The 22,452-nt window shown below is 48.1% G+C and overlaps 1 protein-coding gene across 1 annotated transcript in view; it reads left to right on the forward strand.

Annotated features, from left to right (window-relative positions):
* Nucleotides 1-1,291: 1,291 nt before the first annotated feature.
* PINX1 (PIN2 (TERF1) interacting telomerase inhibitor 1) overlaps nt 1,292-22,452 on the forward strand; it is a 236,594-nt gene continuing 215,433 nt past the window's right edge. The window contains exon 1 of the mRNA XM_090290168.1: nt 1,292-1,443. Coding sequence (XP_090146294.1) covers nt 1,292-1,443 — 152 coding nt within the window. The remainder of the gene's footprint in view (nt 1,444-22,452) is intronic.

A 22,452-nucleotide genomic window follows, 5' to 3' on the forward strand; every position in this document is an offset into this window, starting at 1 on the left:
AGCAGTTGCAACTGTCCCATCTGGGGCCTCCCTAGGTGCTGGTACCTTTAGGGGCCTGAGCTCAGAGCCAAGGTCATCTTCCATTCTATCCAGTTTTTAGCTGCTGTCAGCTGACCTTCCTAGAAGGCCACCCATGGCTCCCTCTTGCCTGTAAGATGGAAGCCAACCTGCCACATGTAAGGCCTGTATTCTCTGGCTCCCTGGCCTTCAGCCTGTTGGGGCCCCATCCTACCTGGAGCTCTAGACAAATGGAGCCTCTTCCTGTTTCACATAAATGGCCTCAACATCTCATCTTTATGCCTTTGCTCAGGCTGTTCTCTGTGCCTGAAGTATCCATCTTTATATTTTGTTTGGCAACTTCTGTCATCCTGTAAAGTTCAGTTCAAGTTCCTTTCTTCTACACTGTTTTCCTGTACCTTTGAGACCCTCCATGCCTCCTGCCTTCCCCACCCATTCAACCTCTCCCATCTAAATTCCCGCTGCCCCGCACCCCTGTTCCCCTTTCCCCGCACTCACCACTTCCCCATACTCTTCCATTCTCCCCTGCCCAGGTTGTGTGCTTGTTGAAGGCAGACATTTGGTCCGGCTTAGTTTTGGTCCTGGACAGTGCTCTGCAGACAGCCAGCACTCAGCACATCACTGTTGAATAAATGACAGGGTGTAGCACACTGCTCTTGGAATTTGAGAGTCTGGGTCTATCCTGGCTCTGTCATCCCGGGTCGGATGACTTGTTGCTCTCCAGGCCTCAGTTCCCTCTTCTGTAAAATGAAGAAGTTGGACTCCTTGGGTGGTTTTCCACCTCTAATGTATGTAAGACTCACTCAGGGAGCTTGTTTAAAATGCATATTCTCAGGCCCCCTCCTGATAGTACAGCCTGAAGTTCTAGGGTGAGCCAGGGTACTCACACAATTCACACATACCTGGGGAGTTTCGGGTGCCAGTGGTTTCAGACTTCACTCTTTGACTCTGGTCCAGGTAGACTTTGAAGCAGGTCCTTTCTGAGTCTGAGAGGCTGGTAGAGCTGTGAGGAGAAGAAGGGGCTATGGAGTGGTGGTCACAGTGGGTGAGGCAAGAGCCAGTCATCATCACCATCACCATCACCATCACCATCACCATCACCATCACCATCACCATCACCATCATCATCACCACATCATGAGCACCTTCATTATCACCATCACCATCATTACTACCATTATCATATCGCCATCATCATCATCATCATATCATTACCATCACCACCATCATCACCATTATTATCTTCATCATTAGCAGCACCATCATTACCATCATGATTTTCATCATCACCATCACCATCATCACTTTCACCAGCACTGTCACCATTACCAGCAAAGCTGTCACCACTCCTCAGTGCTCACCAGGGACTAAGACTTGTGCTGAGGCTCTTATGGGCATTATCTCCTTCAGTCTGCTCAAGATCCTGTGAGCTGAATCCCAGGAATACAGGATGCAGGGCTTAGAGGGCCACTTGGGCATCCCAGTCTGTGATGGCCCCAGGTCCCAGGCCATCCTGCTGTTGTGGTGAGCCTGTACCTTCTCTGCTGAGCCTGAAGAGAGCCAATAGGGTGCTTGCCCCTTCAACATCCATTTCTTCACCCACTGCATTTCTATTCCAGGCCTCGTTTGTACCAGATGCCAGGTTTGAATTTGATCCAGGCCAACTATTTTTCCCGTTTTCACAAAACAAAGATTTTATTTTTCCCTTCCCAACCCCTTCCTCCCTAAAATAAACTCCTGGGAAAATAGCATGTGTAGCTGAGCCTCAGGCCAATTTGTGTCTTTGTGTTCAGCACACACACTTCATCTTTCACACCACAAACAGCTTTGCTCTGAAAAAATATGTTTTCCCTCTGCAAAACTGCCATTTTAGGGCAACACTTAGAAAGAGACTATTTTCCTTTTTCTTCCCCTGGAAAACCCCACCAAGATGTTGTTTTCCCTTGCTTTTTCTGGAGGGGAGATATTTTCTGACAGCTTTCGTCGCTAATCTGGCTCTCAGCCGTACGTCTGGTGCCAACTTGTGAAGAAAGCAAAGGAAAAACTAGATGAGCAAAGGCAAAATTTTTGTAGAGGGGCACCAGAACCCTGGGATTCAGGAGTCGGAAGGGACCTTGTGGTAAAAGCCCAGTCTCCCGCCCGCCCTGGGTGTCCCCTCTCCGAAGCCCAAGGTGGGGACACAGCTGTGGCAGGGCACGGGCTGCCTGCTGGGGTTCCTGGTGTACTCTCATTCAACAAGCGACCTGCCAGACTTTCTTTTTTGGGCTGGAGACCAGGCTGGGTGTTCAGGGATTACACAAACAAATCAGTCGTGGACTCTGCTGCCATTCTTTCCAGTCTAGTATAGAGTGAAGCTTTGTCTCTGGATTTACTACAACATTGTGCAAAGGATGAGATGTACTGGGAAGTGTGACTAAAGTCTTAGTTTCATACATGTGGCTTGTTTTAGCCAGAGGAGTTGGGAGGTATGGAGTAAGAGGTGGTACCTGAGCTGAGTCTGAACTTCCCAGAGAAGTTCTGTCCAGTACACTGAAATCGGCTCCTATGAAACTTGCACCCATTTGCTCTCCTTCTTCTCTCTGTCCCAGTTCAGAGTCAATCCCCTCTTCTGGGTGGGGTAGCCCTTTGGGTGATGACAGTCAGCTTCTGAGTGTCCCCAAGTCTCTGCTTTTCTGAGCTTATTTCCTGAACCCTGTAAGCCTTGCGGTTCTGTTCTCGTGGCCCCGTTTCTGTGGGTGGGAGTGGCGTGGAGCGGTCCTTTCCACTCTGGAGCTAACTTCCTGAGCCAGGGGCCCCTGTGGCTCTGCTTGCTTGCGCAGCACAAGGGGTCTCACTTTGGGCAATCTGGAAGCACCAGTGCCACAGGGCTGATGTTATCAGGGCAATCGGCCTGTCATGGCTGGACTTGGGACCATCTGGAAGGCATCCAGATGAAACAGGAAGAGTGATGAGGACATTCCAGGCCAGGGGACACTCAGAGGTGGAAGTAAACCCAGAATGCAGAGGTGAGAGAGAGGGAGCTGGCCGGGGTGGAGCAGAGATCTGTGCCAGGTGAGCTGGGGTGGGACAGGGTGGGCCCCGGCTTCCTGCTGACTGTGACTACTAGGAGAACAGAGAGTGGACTTAATTCAGTGAGCTCTTGGGAGCAGATTGTGGAGTGATGTGCATGGTTTGGGTGTTATTTCTGTTGCTGATTTGTGTATAGGGGGGACTACAGAAAGGCAGACATGTTAGACTATCACAGTTGTCCTAAAGTGGATGGAAAATAGCTTTTACCAGCATGGTGGAGCAGGGGTGGAAAGAAAGGACCAAGACAAGAGAAATTTGGAAAGGAAAATTGAGAGGTGAGACTGAAAAAGTGAGGGATCCCTTCATTACCTTATAAATGCCCTAATCCCATCATGGGGTCCCCACCTTTATGGCCTCAATTAATCCAAATCACATCCCAAATCCCCATTTCTAAATCCCGTCCCCTTGGTGGGTGGGGCTTCGGCACATGAATTTTGGGGACACGTGGCAGTGAACATGAGGGGGAAAGGCCTCCTAAAGGGAGAAATGCTGGCAATGTTCAGAGAAAACATGGGAAGTGGAGGTCCTCACACAAGGCCAGGTTGGGTGTGGGATTTGGAAGTCATCAACTCAGAAGGAAATTTGGGACTGTGAGGATGCAGGGGCCTGGAAAGGAGGGGTGTGGAGAGGATGGTGGAGAGACAGACAGAGTTATTGGGAACAGCTCGTGTAGAAGGAAAGAGCAGTGCCCATGACACAGACTGGGAAGGTCACTGAGGGCTCAGCCAGCATTCATGGTGGCTGCCAGAGAGATACCAGGTGCACAGGTGAGTTCCAGGTGAGTAAGGCAGGGCCTGGCTCTTCAGGAACTTACAGCTGAGTAAGATGGAGAGGCACATACAGGGAGCATCCCAGCCCAGGGGTCACTTGCAGAGGGTTCAAATTCCACCACTTCCCCCCACCAGTACTGCCACCTCAGGCAAGCCACTAAACATGTTAGAGCCTCAGTTTCCACACATGTAAATGGGGATAATGATAGTACCCACCATAGGGCTGCTGTTGGGATGGATGGAATGATACACCAGGAGAACTTTGCCAAGTGCCCAGCTTGTGTTTTGTGCTCGCTATTAGCATGATTATTATTAAGGAGCAAAGGAACGTGCACTGAGTGCTAAATGCCACCTGCAGGAGAGCCAGTAAGGTTGGATAGCTGGGGTCTGGGCTCAGTAGGCAGGGAGCACAAAGGTGGAGTCCCTGAAAACACGAGTAACGTGGTATCAGCTCGGCAGGTAGTGCAGTCTCATTCCTTGCTGGAGGAATGCAAAATGGTGCAGCCGCTTTGAAGGACAGTTTGGCAGTTTCTTACAAAACTAAACATAGTCTAACCATATGATCCAGCAACTGTGCTCCTTGGTATTTACCCAAATAAATTAAAAACTTATGTTCACTCAGAAACCTGCACATGGATGTTTATAGCAGCTTTATTCATAATTGCTGAAACTTGGAAGTAACCAAGATGTCCCTCAGTAGGTGAGTGGATAAATAAAGTGTTACATCCAGACAATGGAATATCCTTCAGCAATAAAAAGAAATGAGCTATCAAGCCATGAAAAGACATGGAAGAACTTTAAATGTGTAGTACTAGGTGAAAGAAGCCAATCTGAAAAGGCTACATATTGTTTGAGTCTATCTAAATGACATTCTGGAAAAGGTGAAACTATGGAGACAGTAAAAAAATCAGAGGTTATGGAGAGGGAGGGGTGAAGAGGTGGAGCATGGAGGATGTTTAGGGCAATGAAACTCTTCTGTATGACACTGTAATGGTGGGTACACATCATTATACGTTTGTCCAAACCCACAGAACATACAGCACCTAGGGAATCCTACTGTAAGCTGTGGACTCTGGGTCATAATGATGTGTCAATGGAGGTTCACTGATTGTACCAAGTGTAGCACTCTGGTGAGGATGTTGATAGTGGGGGAGACTATGTGTGTGTTTGGGGGTGGGGGTTGGCGGGGAGACAGGAGTATATGGGAACTCCCTGTACCTTCCACTCAGTTTTGCAGTGAACCTAAAACTACTCCAAAAAATAAAATCTGTTATTTTTTAAAAGTAGCATGGCTCAGCCCACACGTTCCACATGGCTCAGCCCAGTTCTCATTTCAAATAGTGAATTGATTAAGCAATCATTTGAGCATTGACTATTCAAGGACCGCAGGAAGTGCTAGGAGGAAGATGTGCCTGTGCCCCAGGAGCTGCTCACATATTGCATGTGACAGCCACTCAGGGACTACCCCAATATAGGGACCCAGGGAACAGCCAGGTGATTCCAGGTGGGGGGGGGGGGTGCGTGGCAGCACCAGGGAGGAGGGGCTCGCAGCCCAGCCTCAGGAACTGTAACTGTGGGCACTGTATTCTCCTTCAGCTCTTACTACACAACAGTCAGGGAGGTGTGAGCTCCATGTTACAGGTGAGGAAGCAGATGAAACCTTGAGCCGTGGACTCAGCTGAGTTGCTGAAGCTTGATGTGGTGTGACCCGGGTCGGTTCACCACTTCTCTGAACCTTGGTTAGCTTGTCTTTAAAGTGGGACTAAGGTGTACTTTGAAGAATTGATGCTGAGAAGTAAATGAGAAAGTGAATGCAAATGCTCTAGGTTCATGCTAGCCACAAGAAATATAACATGGACTGTAAATGCCAGCCCTTTGGAGATTGTACATTTTCTAGTAGCCAATTCAAAAACATTAAGAGGGGTAGGTAAAATTAATTTTAATAACATATGAAGAATGTCTTATTTACCCAATGTTTGTCAATATAGTACCATTCAAACATATAATCACTGTAATGTCTATTCATGAGATACTTACGTTTTTGTGTACGAAGACTTTGATATCTGGTGTGTTTAACACTCATGGCACATTCTCATTTGAGACCAGCCACATTTCCAGTGCTCAGCAGCCACGTGTGGCCGGCCGCTGCCATACCGGAGAGCACAGCTGTTTATAAATATAGGCAGTTTCTATGTCTCCCTCTACAAGTGGGAATAACAATATCACATTCCAGAACTTCACTAATTACTCATCCGGTCACACTCTAGCTAGCGTGTACTAGTGTTATTAGATCAAGAGCTTTATTTCACACACCACAATTGCATATTCACAAATTCTAACTCATGAATTCATGAGTTTGCAGTCACAGGCCCATGCAAACATAGGAATTAGTCTTTTGTTCCTGAAGCAATTTGTGTTCACCACTTTTGGAGGACTTACCAAGCCTGGCATGCGTTCGGATTAGTTATGTCAATCTCTTTCTCCCCCAATGCTGCCCTGACTCTAAGCTTCTTGGAGAGAAAAGATGTGTTTCCAGCATCCCTCTATCCCTACCAACCCCTCCCTGCACCCCAAGGGTCTAGCTCCGAACCGGCTCTAGCAAGTATTCAATAGACATTTTATGAATAGACTCCATCAGGAAAAGTGTCGGTTCCTTTTAGAAGAGAAGCATATTGTAAAGAACAGGCTCTAAAGTCAGATTATGTAAAAATGTGTTGAAAGGCAGTAGGGACATCAAATGTAACCACTGAATTGAAGTTTTTATTTGAGCAGACATGAATCTGGCTGAGGTGAGTACAGGGTTCCAGCAGATGGGTGTGTGTTGGGGAGATGAGGCCGGAACAAAAGTGTCTGGAAATTTGTCACAGGCATTTGAACTTCTGATGAAATAAATTCTCTCATCCCTGCGTGACACATTCCGATCAGCTCAAAGGCCTCATAGGGGGTGGGAGCATCTTGTTCTCCCTGTTCAGGGCAGAGCCCTTATCCTGGGGAGATCTGACCCTCAATCCCTCCTGTTTGGATCCACAGGGACTCATAGACAACCTTGCTAGGGAGCAGACTTTGAGCAGTTTAGTGGTGACCTTGTGACTGGGCCAGCCACAGTTGCTACCTCAACCCAGGACCTGGACATGCTTGCAGCCCTGGGGAATGAGGGAAAGTCCAGTTCTGGGTGTACCCAGGGTTCACAGCTCCCACCCTCTGCAGCCATCTGCTCCTCTGTACTGTCTCTTTAAGAGGCATCAATTCAAGACTGTTGCACATCTTAGGCCACCATGAGGCTAAAAGAGAAGGCATCTCTCACGAGGTGGTGGAAATGGGGCAGAGGGGTACCTGAAGGAATTATACCCCTATTTCGCTGATGAGGAAATAGACTCAGAGGTTGAGTAATTGTCCCAGGTCACTCAGCTGGGCTGGGGCTGTGGGGGCAGGGTGACAATAGGAGCCAACAACCCAAAGTTGTGAAATCAGAAAGTAAGTAAACATTTGAGTGAGAATCAGATGGACAGATGGGCAGACACACACACACACACATATACCTCTTAATAGGCCTGTTGTCTGCAACAAGGCAAAAATAATTTATTATCATTTCATTTATTTTTTGATTTTTAAAATTGTTATTAGAGAGAAAGAGATGACAGGGTGGGTGGGGAGAGAGAGAGAAACATTGAGAGACATCAGTTTGTTGTTCCACTTATTTATGCTCCTTGACTGGGGATTGAACCCACAACCCTGGTGTATCCCTCGGTGTACTGGAACAGTGCTCTCTCTAACCAACTGAGCTACCCAGCTACGGCTTATTATCATTTCATTTAAAACTATGGAGGAAAGAATTCCCCTATAGCTTCTATGAAGCAGAGGGTGGAAATTGGAAATTAATTGTACATTATCTTTGATGACTACTTTAGGATGTGTAAAATGTCGTTGGTGGAGGACTCGCTGCAGGTGTTGTAATGTGTATGTGGTACTGTAGGTGAATATATAGTTGCAAGGACTTACCTAGGTTCCATTGCAATGATGATTATCCCCACCTGATTTTCCTTGTCAAGTTTTAAGTCCTTCCTCTGCAAGTGTTCCTGCCTCCCCATCCCTCCTGAGGAAAGACAGTGTGCCTCGGAAATGAAGAATGGTGTGAAGTGACAGGAATTCCTTCCCAGGGGACCAGTGCAGAAGCAGAGGAGTAATTCTCATCTGGAGGAAGGAAGGTATCTGTGCAGAGGGGCCTTTGGAAAAAAGCTGACTGAAAGGAAAGAGGATTAAAAAGACACCGAAGGCATAAGCCCTTCTCTGGTTGTGGGATTCCTCAACCTTAAATTGGTGTGTGTGTGTGTGTGTGTGTGTGTGTGTGTGTGTGTGTGTGTAGAAGGTTAATAGATCTCTATGCCCCCTCCCCTACCCCCACTCTCAAGGGACCATCTTAGGTTCTAAGATAGAAAGCATCTCTTTAGAAAGTAATCCACACTCACTGCCCCAGCCTAGGACTCCGGTTCCCCAGCCCCTCCAGTGGTTTCCAAACTGTGGCCTACAGACCAGTATCAGATGCTTTGGGTGGGTGGGGTGGGGGGACCTGTGAGGCACCCTGGCCACCAAGGAGGCGGAGGGGAGTGGGTCAGGGTTCTGTAGCAGTGACCCAGGGTGGTGGCAAGGGCGGGACTGTGGGGGCTGCACAGCGGAGAGAAATGGGGACACTGTGCTCCTGCTCAGAGGGTGAGCCATCCTCCCGCCCTGGCACTTTCTCACCACCAGCCCTGACTAACTGATTGAGATGAGCTCCTGTGTCTGGTTTCTGTTCAGCACATCAGAAGCTGAGGCTGAGCCTTTGGTCTGGAGTTTGAACAAATTGGAGCAGAAATTGCCTCAGCGGGGTAACCGGAGTACAGACTGTCAGCGCCAACATTGCTGCGCAGAAAGGGAAGGGAGGAGTGACACTTTTTTCCAGGGGGCATGGGAGGCATGAGCCCTGATCCCATGAGGCGTGGGCTGGAGACACTTAGCTGAAGCCCCAGGACATGAAGGATGTTTAAGAGGTGCCCGATGAATTAAATATTGATTAATTAAATATTAATAACAAATATAGACATGAACATGATCTCTATTTTTGTAGGCTGCACGGTATAGTTAAAAAAAAATCCAAGCTTTATGAATACAAAAACTTGGATCTTGGTTCTATCACTTACCAGTTGCAGAGCTTTGGGTGGGATAATCCCTCTGAGCCTCAGGTTTGGCATCTATAAATGGGGAATCATCAACCTTAGATGTACTTGTAAGGACCGATGAAGATACCACAGGTGGAAGCACATGAGTCTCCTGCTCCCACTGTGCACTTCGCCCATTGAAAGCCATATGGACACAGCCCTTGTCCCCTACACTGAATTGGGACCAGACTTCTGGCGTTTGCCTAATATCATCATGTGCTCTTGCACTTGGCATGGATCCTTTGCCTTGGACCCAATGGGGACAACTTGGCCACTTCTTATCATCAAAAGTATTAGGGTTCACTGCACACAGAACAGAAATACCTGTGTTAACAGTTAAAGATGCTACTTCTTCCAGTGACAGCCATGGTAACCTAGGCAGGTCGCCAGGCTTGGTCATCCCCTGCAGGACTTTCCCAGGAGTGCTTATGGGAATACTGTTCCACAGCACCTTTTTCTACATTGCTTGAGCTTTGGGCCTCTACTGTCTGTTGCATGTCATAATCCTACAAGTGAGAAGGGTTGGACTCTTTAAGAGAGGAGTCATTCAGTCTAGGATGTACTGCCTGGGGACCACAAGATTTCCAGGGCCATTTTGGTTACATTCCTTGAAAAGTTCCCCAGTGGGCTGTAGATTCCATAAAGTCGGTGGCTTTATTTCTTTTCTGTGTTTCCTGCAGTGTCCAGTTTAGTGTTCAGCTGGAGGCAGGGGCTAAGTAACTGTTGTTGGGAACACAGAAGCAGTCAGTCAGTGCCAGCCAGTGATCATGGTGAGGGAAATGGGCAGGAAGAGTGGCCTATATGGAACAAGGCCAAGTTCAAGGAGATAGACTTACCCTAAGAGCTCCTTGAGGGCAAAAACTGTGTCTTATCACACTGGTATCTCTAGTTCAGTCTTAGAATAGTGGAATGCGCAGTAAGGAAGAAAGGAAGATTTGAGGCTTTGACTGAATGTTCGTTGGAATAAAAAGTATATCAGGATCAAGAATATATAGCAGTTATGAAGTCTGATGTTCTTGACAACAAGGTCTCCATGGATTTTGGAGCTTAGGGGACCCTGTGTGACCTTGGACTTCTCATCACAGATTGTTCTCACAAATGCCCTATGAGGTGTTGGTAGAACTCAACACTTTACAGGGATGTCACAGAGCACTGGGCTTGACACAGAGTAGGAACTCAGTTCTGATTTACCAAATTAATTGTTTTTAAATTAAAAAAAAATTTCAATTACAGTTTACCTTCAATATTATTCTGTATTAGTTTCAAGTGTACAGCATAGTAGTTAAATAATCATATACTTTATGGAATGGTCTGCCCAATATTTCAAGTAGCCACCTGGCTCAATACATAGTTATTATGATATTATTGACTATATTGTTGAATGACTAGATACTTGGATGACCAGATGGTTGGATGGCTTTTTGTAAGGATGGATGACTGACAGGAGAATTGGCTCTGGTCTCTGTGTGGGGGATGCACACCTGGAGTCTGCTTCCTGCATTAAATCACACTAAGTGGGGCCAACCCCTGGCTCCACCAAGAGCCCAAACCTAACTCCCAAGACCTTTAGTTGAAGTACCCCCCATCCCATCCCCGCCTTGCAAGTCCCCATGTTCCAGGAGTTAGGACAGATTAATGACCTTCTGAGACAGGCCAAGGGACCGTGACCAGGGTGAGCAGGAGTGTGGCTCATTGTCTCCTGTCATCTGCTCTAACTGGGCCTGGCTCTTCCCTGGAGAGGTGTGCCAGGCCCTGCCTAGGGAAGGGAGCTGTCTTCTCTCCCCACCATTGGTTTCTCAGTGGTTGCTCCTCCACTATTTATAACCCACCGCCTTTCTGCCATGCGTTGGCCCAGCTGGGAAGTGAGCACGATGACCTCTGATTGGATTTCTCTTTCCTCGGTTCAAGCTTATAAAGAAGTGAAGCATTCTCAGAGGTCACAGCTTCTGAGCCCCATGGGTGCCCAATCAATGTTTGTACTCTTAGCTGAAGGTTGGAACCAATTAACAGCATTAGCCTTGCCTGCAAAGGGCTGCATCTGCAGGCTGGGCTAGGGCCTGTGAGGTCATGGCCCACAGCCTCAGCCAGCTGTGTCCTGTAGGCCAGAGCCTGCTGCTGTGCTGCTCGTCCCATCACTAGGTGAGGTCCTCACCGGGCCGAGGCCTGGGTGGAGCTGGAGCACATCCACTCATTCTAGCAGCCTGTTCCCGAGTTTCTTGTCTCCTTTGCCTGAGGCCAGGGAGCCCTGTCTGCATCCCCAGAGAAGGCCCAGCAGCCTAGCTCCCATGGGCAGCTGTAGCTCTGAAGAGCTGGGATGGAGGCAGTACCACTTTGATGGGTGGTCCAGCATCCAGAGGTGAAGGATCCAGCCACGTTGCTCTTGTAGCCCCTGTCTCTTTACTAGGGGATGGGGGCTTCTCTGGGTGAGTGTAGGGTGACTGCCCATTCAGGATCTCTTCATTTATTTTTGGTGAAAGTCTTCAAAACCAATTAAAGAGAGGGAGTGTGAACCAGTGCCATGAAGGTCACATTAATTTCAGTCCCATGCTAGGCATTCTGAGGGATAAAAAGGCACCAAAGTAAAACTATATGTTTGCCTTTCACAGACCATGAGCCATGGGGATGGCAGACACACTTAAGTCTATAGAATTCATGGCAGACACAGTCTTCTAATAGGAATTAAAAATATTTGACCAGGAAGAAGGAAGGGGGGGGGGAATTTAAATTTTAACTGTGGATAAGAAAGAGGCAAGGGGTCGCTGAGCAGTGGGCTGAGCCTTGAACGTGAGGACAACCTGAGGGAGTGGATCTGGAGCAAAGGCAGCCTAGGCAGAGGGTCAGCTTGAGACCAGCATAGAGTCTGGAGAACCTTTGGAAAGCAGGAAGTGGTCTGCGGAGGCTGTGGTGTGATGGGGGCATGGTGCGCTGTTGGGGGCATGGATGGTTACTGGGCAGGTCATGAGCTAGTTAAAAGGGAGGGGGAGGCCAGGGTGAAGAGTTTGGGTTTTCTTTCTTGGCACTGAGGAGCTATTGAAGGTTTGGGGCAAAAGAGTAGCAAACCATGTTTCAGAAATAGTATTTTGGTGCCATGTGTATGCATGTGTGTGTAACTGTGATGAGAATGATGACATTTGACAAATAAGCATCTACCCTAAGTGTATTCTTAAAGGCTACACATGTATCATGACCTGGAAGAGTGGGAAGTCTTCCACAGACACCAAACTCTGATGGTAGTCCTCAGCCTCTGCCTTCATGGTCTTTGTCTTGCTCCCTCTGGAGACCTGAATGTTATGGAGAGAAATACCAGCCTAGAGTCCCTGTGGGGGAGGCATCTGTCATCAGTTCTCCTCCTCTCTACCATGGCCCCCATCCTGAGTTCATGCAGGGAAGGAAGGGCCTGGGATGCCACCCGTCAAATACTGTACCTGTGCAGGCTTTCATTGCAGGAGCAATTTAGACATCCATGTCTCATTAGGGAAGATAGGTATGACTCCTTGGGATCACCATGGTAACCAGTTACACATCTCAGCTGGTGTAGGAGGGGAGCCAGGAGCTGAGTCACCCTGAGGGGGAGGCTGCCCCTGGGTGGTGGGAGGATCTAGGTCAGATACGTGGAAGGCCTGCTTTGACAGTGAAGCTTCTTCCATATGAGGGCTGATTGACTCTCAGATTGTCGCATGTCCATAGTTTGAAGACCTGGCAAAGAGGCCTGGGGGTTCACTCTATGTCACCTAAGGTGCCCGGGGACAGGTCAGGCAGAGGATGCAGGAACACAAATAATAGCCTGGATGTCAGGGCCCCTCTCAACGTGGCCTCAGCCAACCCTCTCCTCTCTGAGCACTGTCTTCACCAGCACCCACCATTACTCAGGGCACGGTGCTCCAGTCCCACCAAAACTGTGGCCTTCCCAGAGAGTCTGCACCTTCTACTCCTTTGGACACATCATGGTGCCTCTGCCTGAAACACCTTGCCTTCTCCTGGGATCCCCAACCCATTCTTCAAGGCCCAGGTCAAATGCTTCCTCTCCCACGTGCTTCATAATTCTCCATCCTTAACCTCTTCCAGGGCACCTGTCACATGGAGTTACTGTGTGGGAGTCTGATGCCCACCAAAAGGTCAGCCCCTAGCGAGCAGGCACATGCCCTCTTGGTGTCTGGGTGAGAGGACCCAGTGATGTGTGGTTACTTTAGGTTCTGTGGATGCTCATTGAAAGAATGGATGAATTAACCTGGTGATGCCGGCAGGCAAGCCCGACACAATTGGAGCTGTGCTCAAACCACCTGCAAGCAGCACTTGGGCTTCCAGGCTAAGCTGCTGTTACAGCTAATTACAGAGGGACTTGGAGCATGTGAGAGTTTGCTCAGCTTCTGCAGCTGGAACCCTGCAGCTTCGTTTCTGTTACACTGGTTTTGAAAGCAAGAGTACTGTCCTGGCCAGCACTGGGGTCCTGAGTTACCCTATCAGTGTTTATATGTATATGTGTATGTATATATGTGTATGTATATGTAATGTCTTGCCCTGGCTGGTTTAGCTCAGTGGATTGAGCGTCGGCCTGCGAGCTAAGTGTCGCTGGTTCGATCTTCCAGTCAGGGTACATCAGAGAAGGAAAACTCTGACTCCAAAAAAAAAAAACCTCCGCTGCCTTGCGGCATACCTCTTCAGGGGAAAGGCTAAGGGAGTAAACCCCGACAGAAAATCCGGAGCCGGAGTCCCTAAGGCGGTTTGACGTTGTAGTCAACACCGGCAACTCCTGCGGCGCACCTGAAGCCAAGCTGTATTGACTCCGTCTTTCCCTTGGACCCTTCAGCTGCGAAGAGAGGGGGGGTCTGCTGCATGGGCAACAGCAGACCCTCCTTATCACCCTGCCCAGGCTCTGTAGCTTCAGCGTCATCGCAAGATGTCGATTCAACACGGGAGGAGACAGATACCATGTCACTCCCGAGTCGGACTGCACGGCCATTCTCGGCGGTGCGGATGGACTCTTAAGAAGCTACACCATCGTCTCTCGAGACGGACGGCTGCCGACGACGATGACGATATGTAATGTCTGCCTATCATCTCTCTCACCTATATCTGTCTATATCTATTGTCTATATGTATTGATCAGCTATAGCTATCATCTGCATATATCTATCCATCCATTTATGAATCTTTCTATATCTGTCACCTGAAAGATGGCTTGCTCAGGATTTGGGCACTGGAGGGTGTGAGAGGAGGTGGAAGCGAGGAAGGAACTGGGAAAATAGGGGATGATGAGGCTACCCTGCCTATGGGTCCTGTGGTCTCGGCGCAGGAAGAGATGGGGTGGTGGGTAGGCAGAGATGCGCTGGCCCCGAAGGGCGGGGGAAGGGGGGTTGTGGGGGTTGTGGGGGGCGGCAAGAGCGGGCAAGATGCACCAGAGAAGCTCGGATGTCGGCTGCAGAGGCTAAGGCGGGGGCGAGGCCTCCAGGGGGGATGATGTAATTCAAGGCCGTGACGAGTGTGGCGGGGGCTTTTGGAAAGCCCCGCTGAGGCCCCGGTGCATCCGCAGCCAGTCCGGGGTGGCGTTCTCGGAGTTCATAGTGGGACTTCCTGGCGGCAGCTCATGCGACCCGGGGTTGGAAGGGCTGCGGAGGCGGAGGCAGCCAGGCTCTGGGAGAAGCGGGAAAGGTCTCCGGGCTCGGTGCGGAGGGCTCGGGAGCGAGCGTGGTGCGTGCGCCCCTCGCGCACACTTACCCCAAGTCGCCAGCTGAGGTGCACGTCACTCCCAGCCAGCCGCTGCACTGACTTGCTGGGTGGAGCTCAGACTCTTTTCAACCCCCGCAGGGGGCGAAGGGGACGGAGGAAGGTCCCACCCGGCAATCGGGGTCTTCCTCAAGTTTCACCTACCCCCCCCACCCCACCTTGGCGCGTGTCCCGGGGGTGAGAACGGCTGTGCCCGGGGGAGGTGGGAGTGTGTTGATACAGCCAGATTGTCAAAGTACCTCTCTGCCCTCCCTAGCCGCCGGCACCAACCCACCCTTAATATAGATCAATTTTCCCCCTTCCAACTTCCATCTTTCTTTCCTCACTCCCTTCGTCTCCCGCCCCCAGCCCCTTCCCAGCTTTCTCTACCCATCTTTCTTTCCATTTGTGAACTCAGCTGGGTTCTGCAGCGCTGGCTGTGTTCAGCCAGTGCTGTGGCCTGCCCGAGGCCAGAGGAACCCAGAGCCACCTGGCCTAGAGCCCATTCCCACCCTCAAAGACGCTCAACAGGAAGACAGCCCTCTTGGCCTGACCTGGCTGAGTTTCTCTGCCAACTCCCCTTTCCCCCATCCCTTCTTGAGGTACCTTTCTCAAAGGTGATGGAGTTTCTAGCAGGTAAGAAGAGCAAAGAAGCCCCAGTCCGTTGAGAGACATCCTTGCTCCTATAAATACTCTCCTCCCCCCAGACCTTTCCTAAATCATAGACAGTTGGGCATCCTGGATGTGCTCAGAGGAGTACAAATAAAGGTGCAGAAAAGAGGGGATTAAAGAGCAGTCAGTGGCAGGAGAAACAGTGGGGAAGACGAAACTGGAACTAAGGGAATTTGGATTACCTCAAAAAAAAAAAAAAAATGTGTAGCTCTGGGCATTTTCCCAGAGTGAAAGCACCGAGGTAAACGAGGTAAACGGCACAGAGATCAAGCTGTTATTAGCACCTTACAAGTGCGCCACATCTCCCTTCCAACCCTAACCCCAGGGGGACGACGGTCCTGGCTTTGAGATTAGTTTTGCCTGTTTTAGAAGTTTGTAGGAACAGAATCATACAGCATGTATGATTATGTTGGGGAGGGTGTTCTAGGTCTCACCTGTGGTTGTACATATGTTGGAATTTGGATATCCTTCTTCATAGGACGGATACTATTTCCATCCAAGAGGTTCACCAACTAGGGCTTTTTCTCACCGTCCCCTGGGGCTTTATGTTGTTGACTGCAGGAATTCCACTCGTCTGTTGCAAGCTGGTCAGAGGCTTTACGGGCAATCTTGGCTGAATGGCCCCCAATGTTAATGCCTAAATTTCTCCTAGCAAGTTGCCTTTTCTTTCCCCAGCAAAGGTTTGGAGCTGAGGATAACTCTGGAAAAGTGATGCTGGAAAAGATGTTCAGCGGAACCTGTGTTCTTCTTGGCCTCCTGGAGGGAACCAATGAGGGAGGGAGGACAGGGGAGGGGAGAGGCTCCAAAGGCTCCAACCTTAATTGAAGTGTTTTCTGGGGCCAGCTGTATAATTAGTATCTTTGGGAGCTCGCAGGAGGATTTTCCTGCCCTTAAGGAAAGAACATTTGCAGGCCTACACAGGTTAACAGCTTCCCTTTAAGTATTTTCCTTTTGTGGTTAGCTCCGTGCCTGCTTTTGAAAATGCGGTCATTTTTAAAAACAAGAATCAATTTTTCCCAGAAGGGATGTGAAGGGCTGCTACCCTCCTCAGGAGCCTTTTCTTCCTCATGCATAATAAAGATTGAGATTATGTAGGTAGGACAAATGCTTAGGGGCTCTGAAAATATGGATGATGCAAATGAGCTATTTCAGGACCTTTAAAAATGCTGACCCGATCCCAGAGTATTTACTAGCTGTTAGAAAATGTGGATTGTCTAAATGGGCATTTGGGGACCTTTAAACACTAAGATTATGATGGATCTGGAGAGTCTTCCATCCCTTCTGGCCCATTAGGCCTGTCTGTAGTGTGAGTAAGGCAGACTTTGGACAAAGCTGAGTTTTCACGCAGTGGTCTAGGAAGGATTTGGGTTTGTCCTACAGGCCTGGATGTTGGAGGAGGAGAGTAGATGCTGGAGGAGGTTGGTGGCCTCATGGGGATGCCCTTCCCCACAAAAGATACAGGTACAGGTGCGCAGGAGGATGGGGACATAGAAAGGAAGACTCAGAGGTCCTTCTATAGCCCCCTGACTTCATATAGCAAATCCATTCTCCTTAGGGAACCCCTCTGAAGTGGCTTTTGATTTTTGTTTAATTCATTCTGCAAAGCAAGGGTAAGGAATCAATATAAATATGTGGGCACCGGTTTCCATACTGATTGGAAGGATGTGCTCCCCTCCCTACTAGTTCTGGATTAATGGATGGCATTGTTCCCTTCAGCAACATAGATTCGGGCCAGATTTAGGCACTGAGGTTTCACAAAAAGAGACCGGTTATTGTCTCTCTTAAAGAATCTATGGTGACAAATTGCTTGCACGAAAGTCAGTTCTCCTTTGCCGTCTGGAGCCTGCATTGGCAGAGATGAGCCAGACGCAGCCCTTAGCAGCAGCTGGGGAACCACAGGTCAGCATCTCAAATAAACACTCACAGCCTTGTTTCCGGGAGTTACCTCTTTGGCCTTATGAGTCCATATTCCTAGACTGCACTTTGTGAAGTACTATGGTAAATCCGTCTCTGCTTCTCCTGAAGACTTCCTTTCTTCTCCTTGACAGAGGAGAAACTTATAGAAAACTGCAAGATGGATAAAGTCTTTTCAACCTCCTTTTCCTATGTCTAACAGGCGACTTTGGTAGGTTCTGTAACTTCTTTGAGTCTTGTTGTCTTTCTCTGTAAGACAGAGGTATCGATAGTGCCTGCCCCTAGGGTTGCCATGAAGATTAAATGCCTGATGTCTGGTAAGCACTTAATACACATTATCTTGGAAGCCTAGGTTCCCTTTTCAACTTGGTCCCCAACCTGCTTTGTGACCTTGGTAAATTTACTTGCCCTCTCTGGCCTAATTTTTATCTTCAAACTGAGGGTAAGACTGGTCTACAGATGTGAAAGGGCTCATATGACTTATGAGCCAAGACACTGCAACTCAGTGGGACACCCACTCTTTCCTGGAGGTTCCTTCTTCTGCCCCAACCCCCACTGGTTGGCACAGTCAGAAGCAATCAAGCTTGATTTCCCTGGTGCTGGGACGGTGAGCTGTGTGGTCTGGTCAGGAGCTGGAAACGCTCCCCAGGTGTCCCTCCTGACTTTAAAATGTGTGACTGCGCTTTCCGCCAGTCTGCTGCTGGCACCACCACACCGTGTCCTTTCCGCCCCAGCTCCGCCCCTCCTGCCTGTCTGGATGAGTATTTCTTCTTTACATCTTTGTTTGTTGGACTTCTATGCAGCTCGATTTTCTGGAACTTCTGATTGTCTCTAGTTTTAAGGTAGTTGTATTCCTTCTTAGTTGTGGAGGGAGACTCAACATGTCTGTCTAGGCCTCCATCTTTGCTGGAAGTCCCGCAATTATTTTTAAAGCATGCAATACTTGACTGTTCAGTCAGGGGCACTGACCTCTTCCCTTAGAATGTCAATAAAAAAAATGACAACAGCTGGCACAACAGTTGCCATTCGGTGTCAATGAATCAAAATTATACCTTTTTTGGCGGGGGGTCAGATCGGCAAAAAATATATTTTGAGGTGTGTTCTAGAATTTTAGTAACTAGTTTATATGTGTCATGATGTGGAAAATGTTGAAAGTCGCTGCTGTAGAAGACCAAGCTAGAGATCAGCTCAACTTTGCAGACACCTGGAGCCATGGAGGGTGTTTGAGCAGGAGCATGCACCAGGAGAGTAAATGAAAGAATGTTTGGTTAAATAAGTCAGCTTCTCCATAGGCACCTCACAAGTGGGGTGCTGATGGGGAGCGGGCAGAACCTGGTAGGCACAGGGCTTCACGGCGTTGCTCCGTGGGCAAACATACCTGCCCCTGAGTTCAACAGTCTGAAAAAAGCAGGCACATACTTCCTCTTTTCTCTCCCAGGCAGCAGCCACTCAGCCCAGGTCGCTTTGCTCTGGGTTCTGCATGCCCCAGCCCTGCCATCCTCCTCTGTGACCTCAAGCTCCTTCCCCGCAGGTTGCCATACTCACCTGAGTTTTACCTCCTCTACCCCTAGGGAAGGGATGCAGGCCCAGAGAAACAAAGCCAGTGCCTCAAGGGTATCTACAGTGCTGCCCTGGCTTACCCTTGCACCCACAACAGGTAGATGAGACCTGAGGAGAGTATTTTTTTTCCCCTTTTGCTTTGTTTTCTGCTCCTTCGCCAACTGTGCTTTGTTTGGGAAGGGACAAGGGTAACTCTTTCTTTTGTAGGTTTGGTATAATATGTTCTGCACTTGACCCATCAGTACTGGTGGTGATCGTGATGTTGCCAGTTGGGTGGACACTATGTTAACAGCTTTATTTCTGTGTGCATGTAAAAGGCTGCAGGAGACATCTGACCTGATGTAAGGGAAATATTGACTTTCAGGCATCAAATGATCATTGGGCTGCAGGCTTTGCTGCCAGACCAGGAAAAGCCTTTACATTATCTCCTGGTCTTGAGGTAGGCATATTACTTAAGATGCACTTGGAACAGAATACCCAACTAACAGAGGCTTAATAATAAAGGCATTTAATTGTTTTACATGACAAGATGCAGGAAATAGGCATTTCTGAGAATGTCTCTGCAACAATCCTGGCCTGTCCCTCCTGATCTTAAGTTAGCTGCCGCAGCCCCAAGCGTAAGAGCAGCATCCCAATCTGGAAGCAAGAGGAAACATATGAAATAAGACTTTTCCTTAGCAGTTCTTTCTTTGCTTATTGATGAGCAATATCCTAACCAGAAGCACCCAGCAGGGTTCTTCTTAGGGTTCATTGGCCAGAATTTGGTCCTGTGTCTACTTCTACACCAGTCCCTAGAAAAGGGAAACACAATTAACTGCTTAGCTTAGGTCAATTGAGTTCATCCCCTGGGTTAAGGGAGGATCCTACTTTCTCTATGTTGCTGCTGAAACACAGAAGGGCTTCTATAAACTAAGGGAGAGGAGGGACATGGCTGCTGGAGAGGCAACCCACTGAGGTAGCCACAGGAAACCCTGCTGAATAGAGATGTCTGTAAGGTCTTCAAGGAAACAATTATGCCAGTTCTGTCTGTAGTGAACCTCCAGGTTCCCTGTGGCCTCTGAGCCTTTGCACATGCTGTTCCCTCTGCGTAGAACACCACACTCCACTCCCTTGGGCCTGCACTGCAGAATTCTGCAGGCACCATCTTACAGAGAAGTCCCTTGTTATCTGGCTCATGTGTCCTACTGCTCTGTCCCCCAGCTCTCTGTACATCCACAGCTCCCTGGCTCCATTCAACTTGGCAGCTTATTTTTCTGTCTCCCATCAATAGAACATACATTCTTGGAAGACAGAAAAGTATCTTGGTCATGTTGGTATCTCCAGTGACTGGCATGTCATAGGCATTCAACATCCGGGTAAGGAATGAATAAGAGAAAATTGTGCTCACGAGGGCAACATACTTTTCCTTCTGCTCCAGCCTTCCCAAGCAGATGCCTTCCTCACTAAGCCAGTGTTGCCTGCAGTGGCCACTGAATGAATGAATCAGCATCCTGCTGCAGACACCACTTAACTGGCTCTTTGGCTTCCATACTTTCCCTCCCCAGCCCATTTCTCACTCTACTCCCTGGTGAGTCAATTATTTGATCAATCTCTGTCTTGCCTACTATTTTCTTACTCTCTTTCATTGAAAACATTTTTACATATGTTCATTGTAGAAACTTAGAAAAACATAGATAATGCAAAAGAGGAAAATAAAATCTAATCTCACAGTTCAGAAAAAAACACTGTTCAAACATTTTGATTCATATCTTTTAATATTTTTGCTAGAATATACATATATATTTAAATATAGGATCATAATATGGCATATTATGTTTTTCCTTACCCAACATACAGCATATTTTCATGTTAATGCACACCCATATCAACATTTTTATTGTGGCAAAATGCACATAATATAAAATTTAGCATCTTAACCAGTTTTAAGGATTCAAGTTGGTGGCATTAAGTACATTTGCACATTAAGTACATCCCCACCATCCATCTCTAGAACTCTTTTTATCTTCCCAAAGTGAAACTACACTCATTAAACACTGATTCCCTATTTCCCCCTCCACCTCACCCCACTCCCCAACCCCCGGCAACCACCATTCTACTTTCTGTCCCTCTGAATTTAATTACTCTAGGTAAGTGCAATCATACAGCACTTGTCCTTTTGTGTCTGGCTTATTTCATTTAGTAGAACATCCTCAAGGTTCATCCATGTTGTAGCATGTATAAGAATTTCCCTTCATTTTAAAGCTGAATAATGGCCCATCGAACATATAAACCATCTTTTATTTATCCATTAATCTGTCCATGGATACTTGTATTGCTTCCATCTTTTGGCTATTGTGAATAGTGCTGCTATGAACATGGGTACACAAATATCTCTTCAAGTCCCTCCTTTCACTTCTTTTGGGACTATACCCAGAAGATGAATTGCTGGGACATACATACCATAATTTTTAATGGCTGCAGAGTGTCCCATTGTATGGATGAGTTACAAGTTCATTTAACTAGTTCCCTATTGCTGGCCTGGTAGACAGTGGCCACTTTTCATAAACATCAGAATAACAAACATTCTCATCACCATATCTTTGCCCACAGTGAGTTTTTTTTAAAAAACATGGACTGGAGCATTTCACTGCCCTGGCTCAACACTCCCCCTAACTCACAAGCCCAGGGAGTGAGGCCCTCATGCTCTGGTCTCAAATGTCACTGCTCCCCCTCACTCACTGATCACTCCTGCAGCTGCCGTGCCCTCACTGTGCAGCGTTCCTTTCCACTCCCTGGTTTTGTACACGTTCTCTCCTCTCCTTGAAACACATGGCCATTCCTCTTCCCACCAGAACTTGAAAGCTTTCCCAAAGGCTCACCTTCACTATATCCTTCCCTGTGAATTCTTACTCACCATTCCAGGCAGAATTAACCACATCCTTTTCTGTGCTCCAAAAAATCCTATCCTATGTGTGTTAGAGCTTTTACTACAGGGTAGCATAGTTATTTGTTGATGGAGGCAGCCTGGAATGACGACAGAAAGAGGGGAGGTTCTGCAATCTGATAGACCTGCTCCAGAACCCCAGTTCTTATGACATATTGAATGTGCGTAGGCTGTATGGCCTCTCTAAACTCCCCTTTGCTTGTTAGTAAAATGGGGATAATGATCCCTACTTCAGAAGGATTGTTTGGGGATTAGAGATAATGAATGTAATCCACAGTGCTGACACAGGTTAGGTATTACAGGGTTAGTATCATATGGTAACTCTGATGACAAAATTGCTGCCAATGATGGTGAAGATAGGGTGATGATGATGATGATGATGGTGATGGTGGTAATGGTGGTGGTGATGATGGTGGTGATGTGATGGTGGTGGTGGTGGTGGTGGTGGTGGTGAGGATAGTGATGATGGTGGTGGTGATAATGATGTACTTGTCCCTATGTTAGAATGTGATCACTACTAGGCATGTGCTGTGCAGCTTTATTTCTCCTTCCTCAGTGTCTGCATAGAGACAATATGTAGTCAAAAATATATTAATTACTTCCAGGCTGACTTGCTTCGGGGGTTCCT

Source organism: Furipterus horrens, unplaced genomic scaffold (genome assembly GCF_987537825.1).
Source record: "Furipterus horrens unplaced genomic scaffold, mFurHor1.1.pri manual_scaffold_10, whole genome shotgun sequence".
NCBI lineage: Eukaryota > Metazoa > Chordata > Mammalia > Chiroptera > Furipteridae > Furipterus > Furipterus horrens.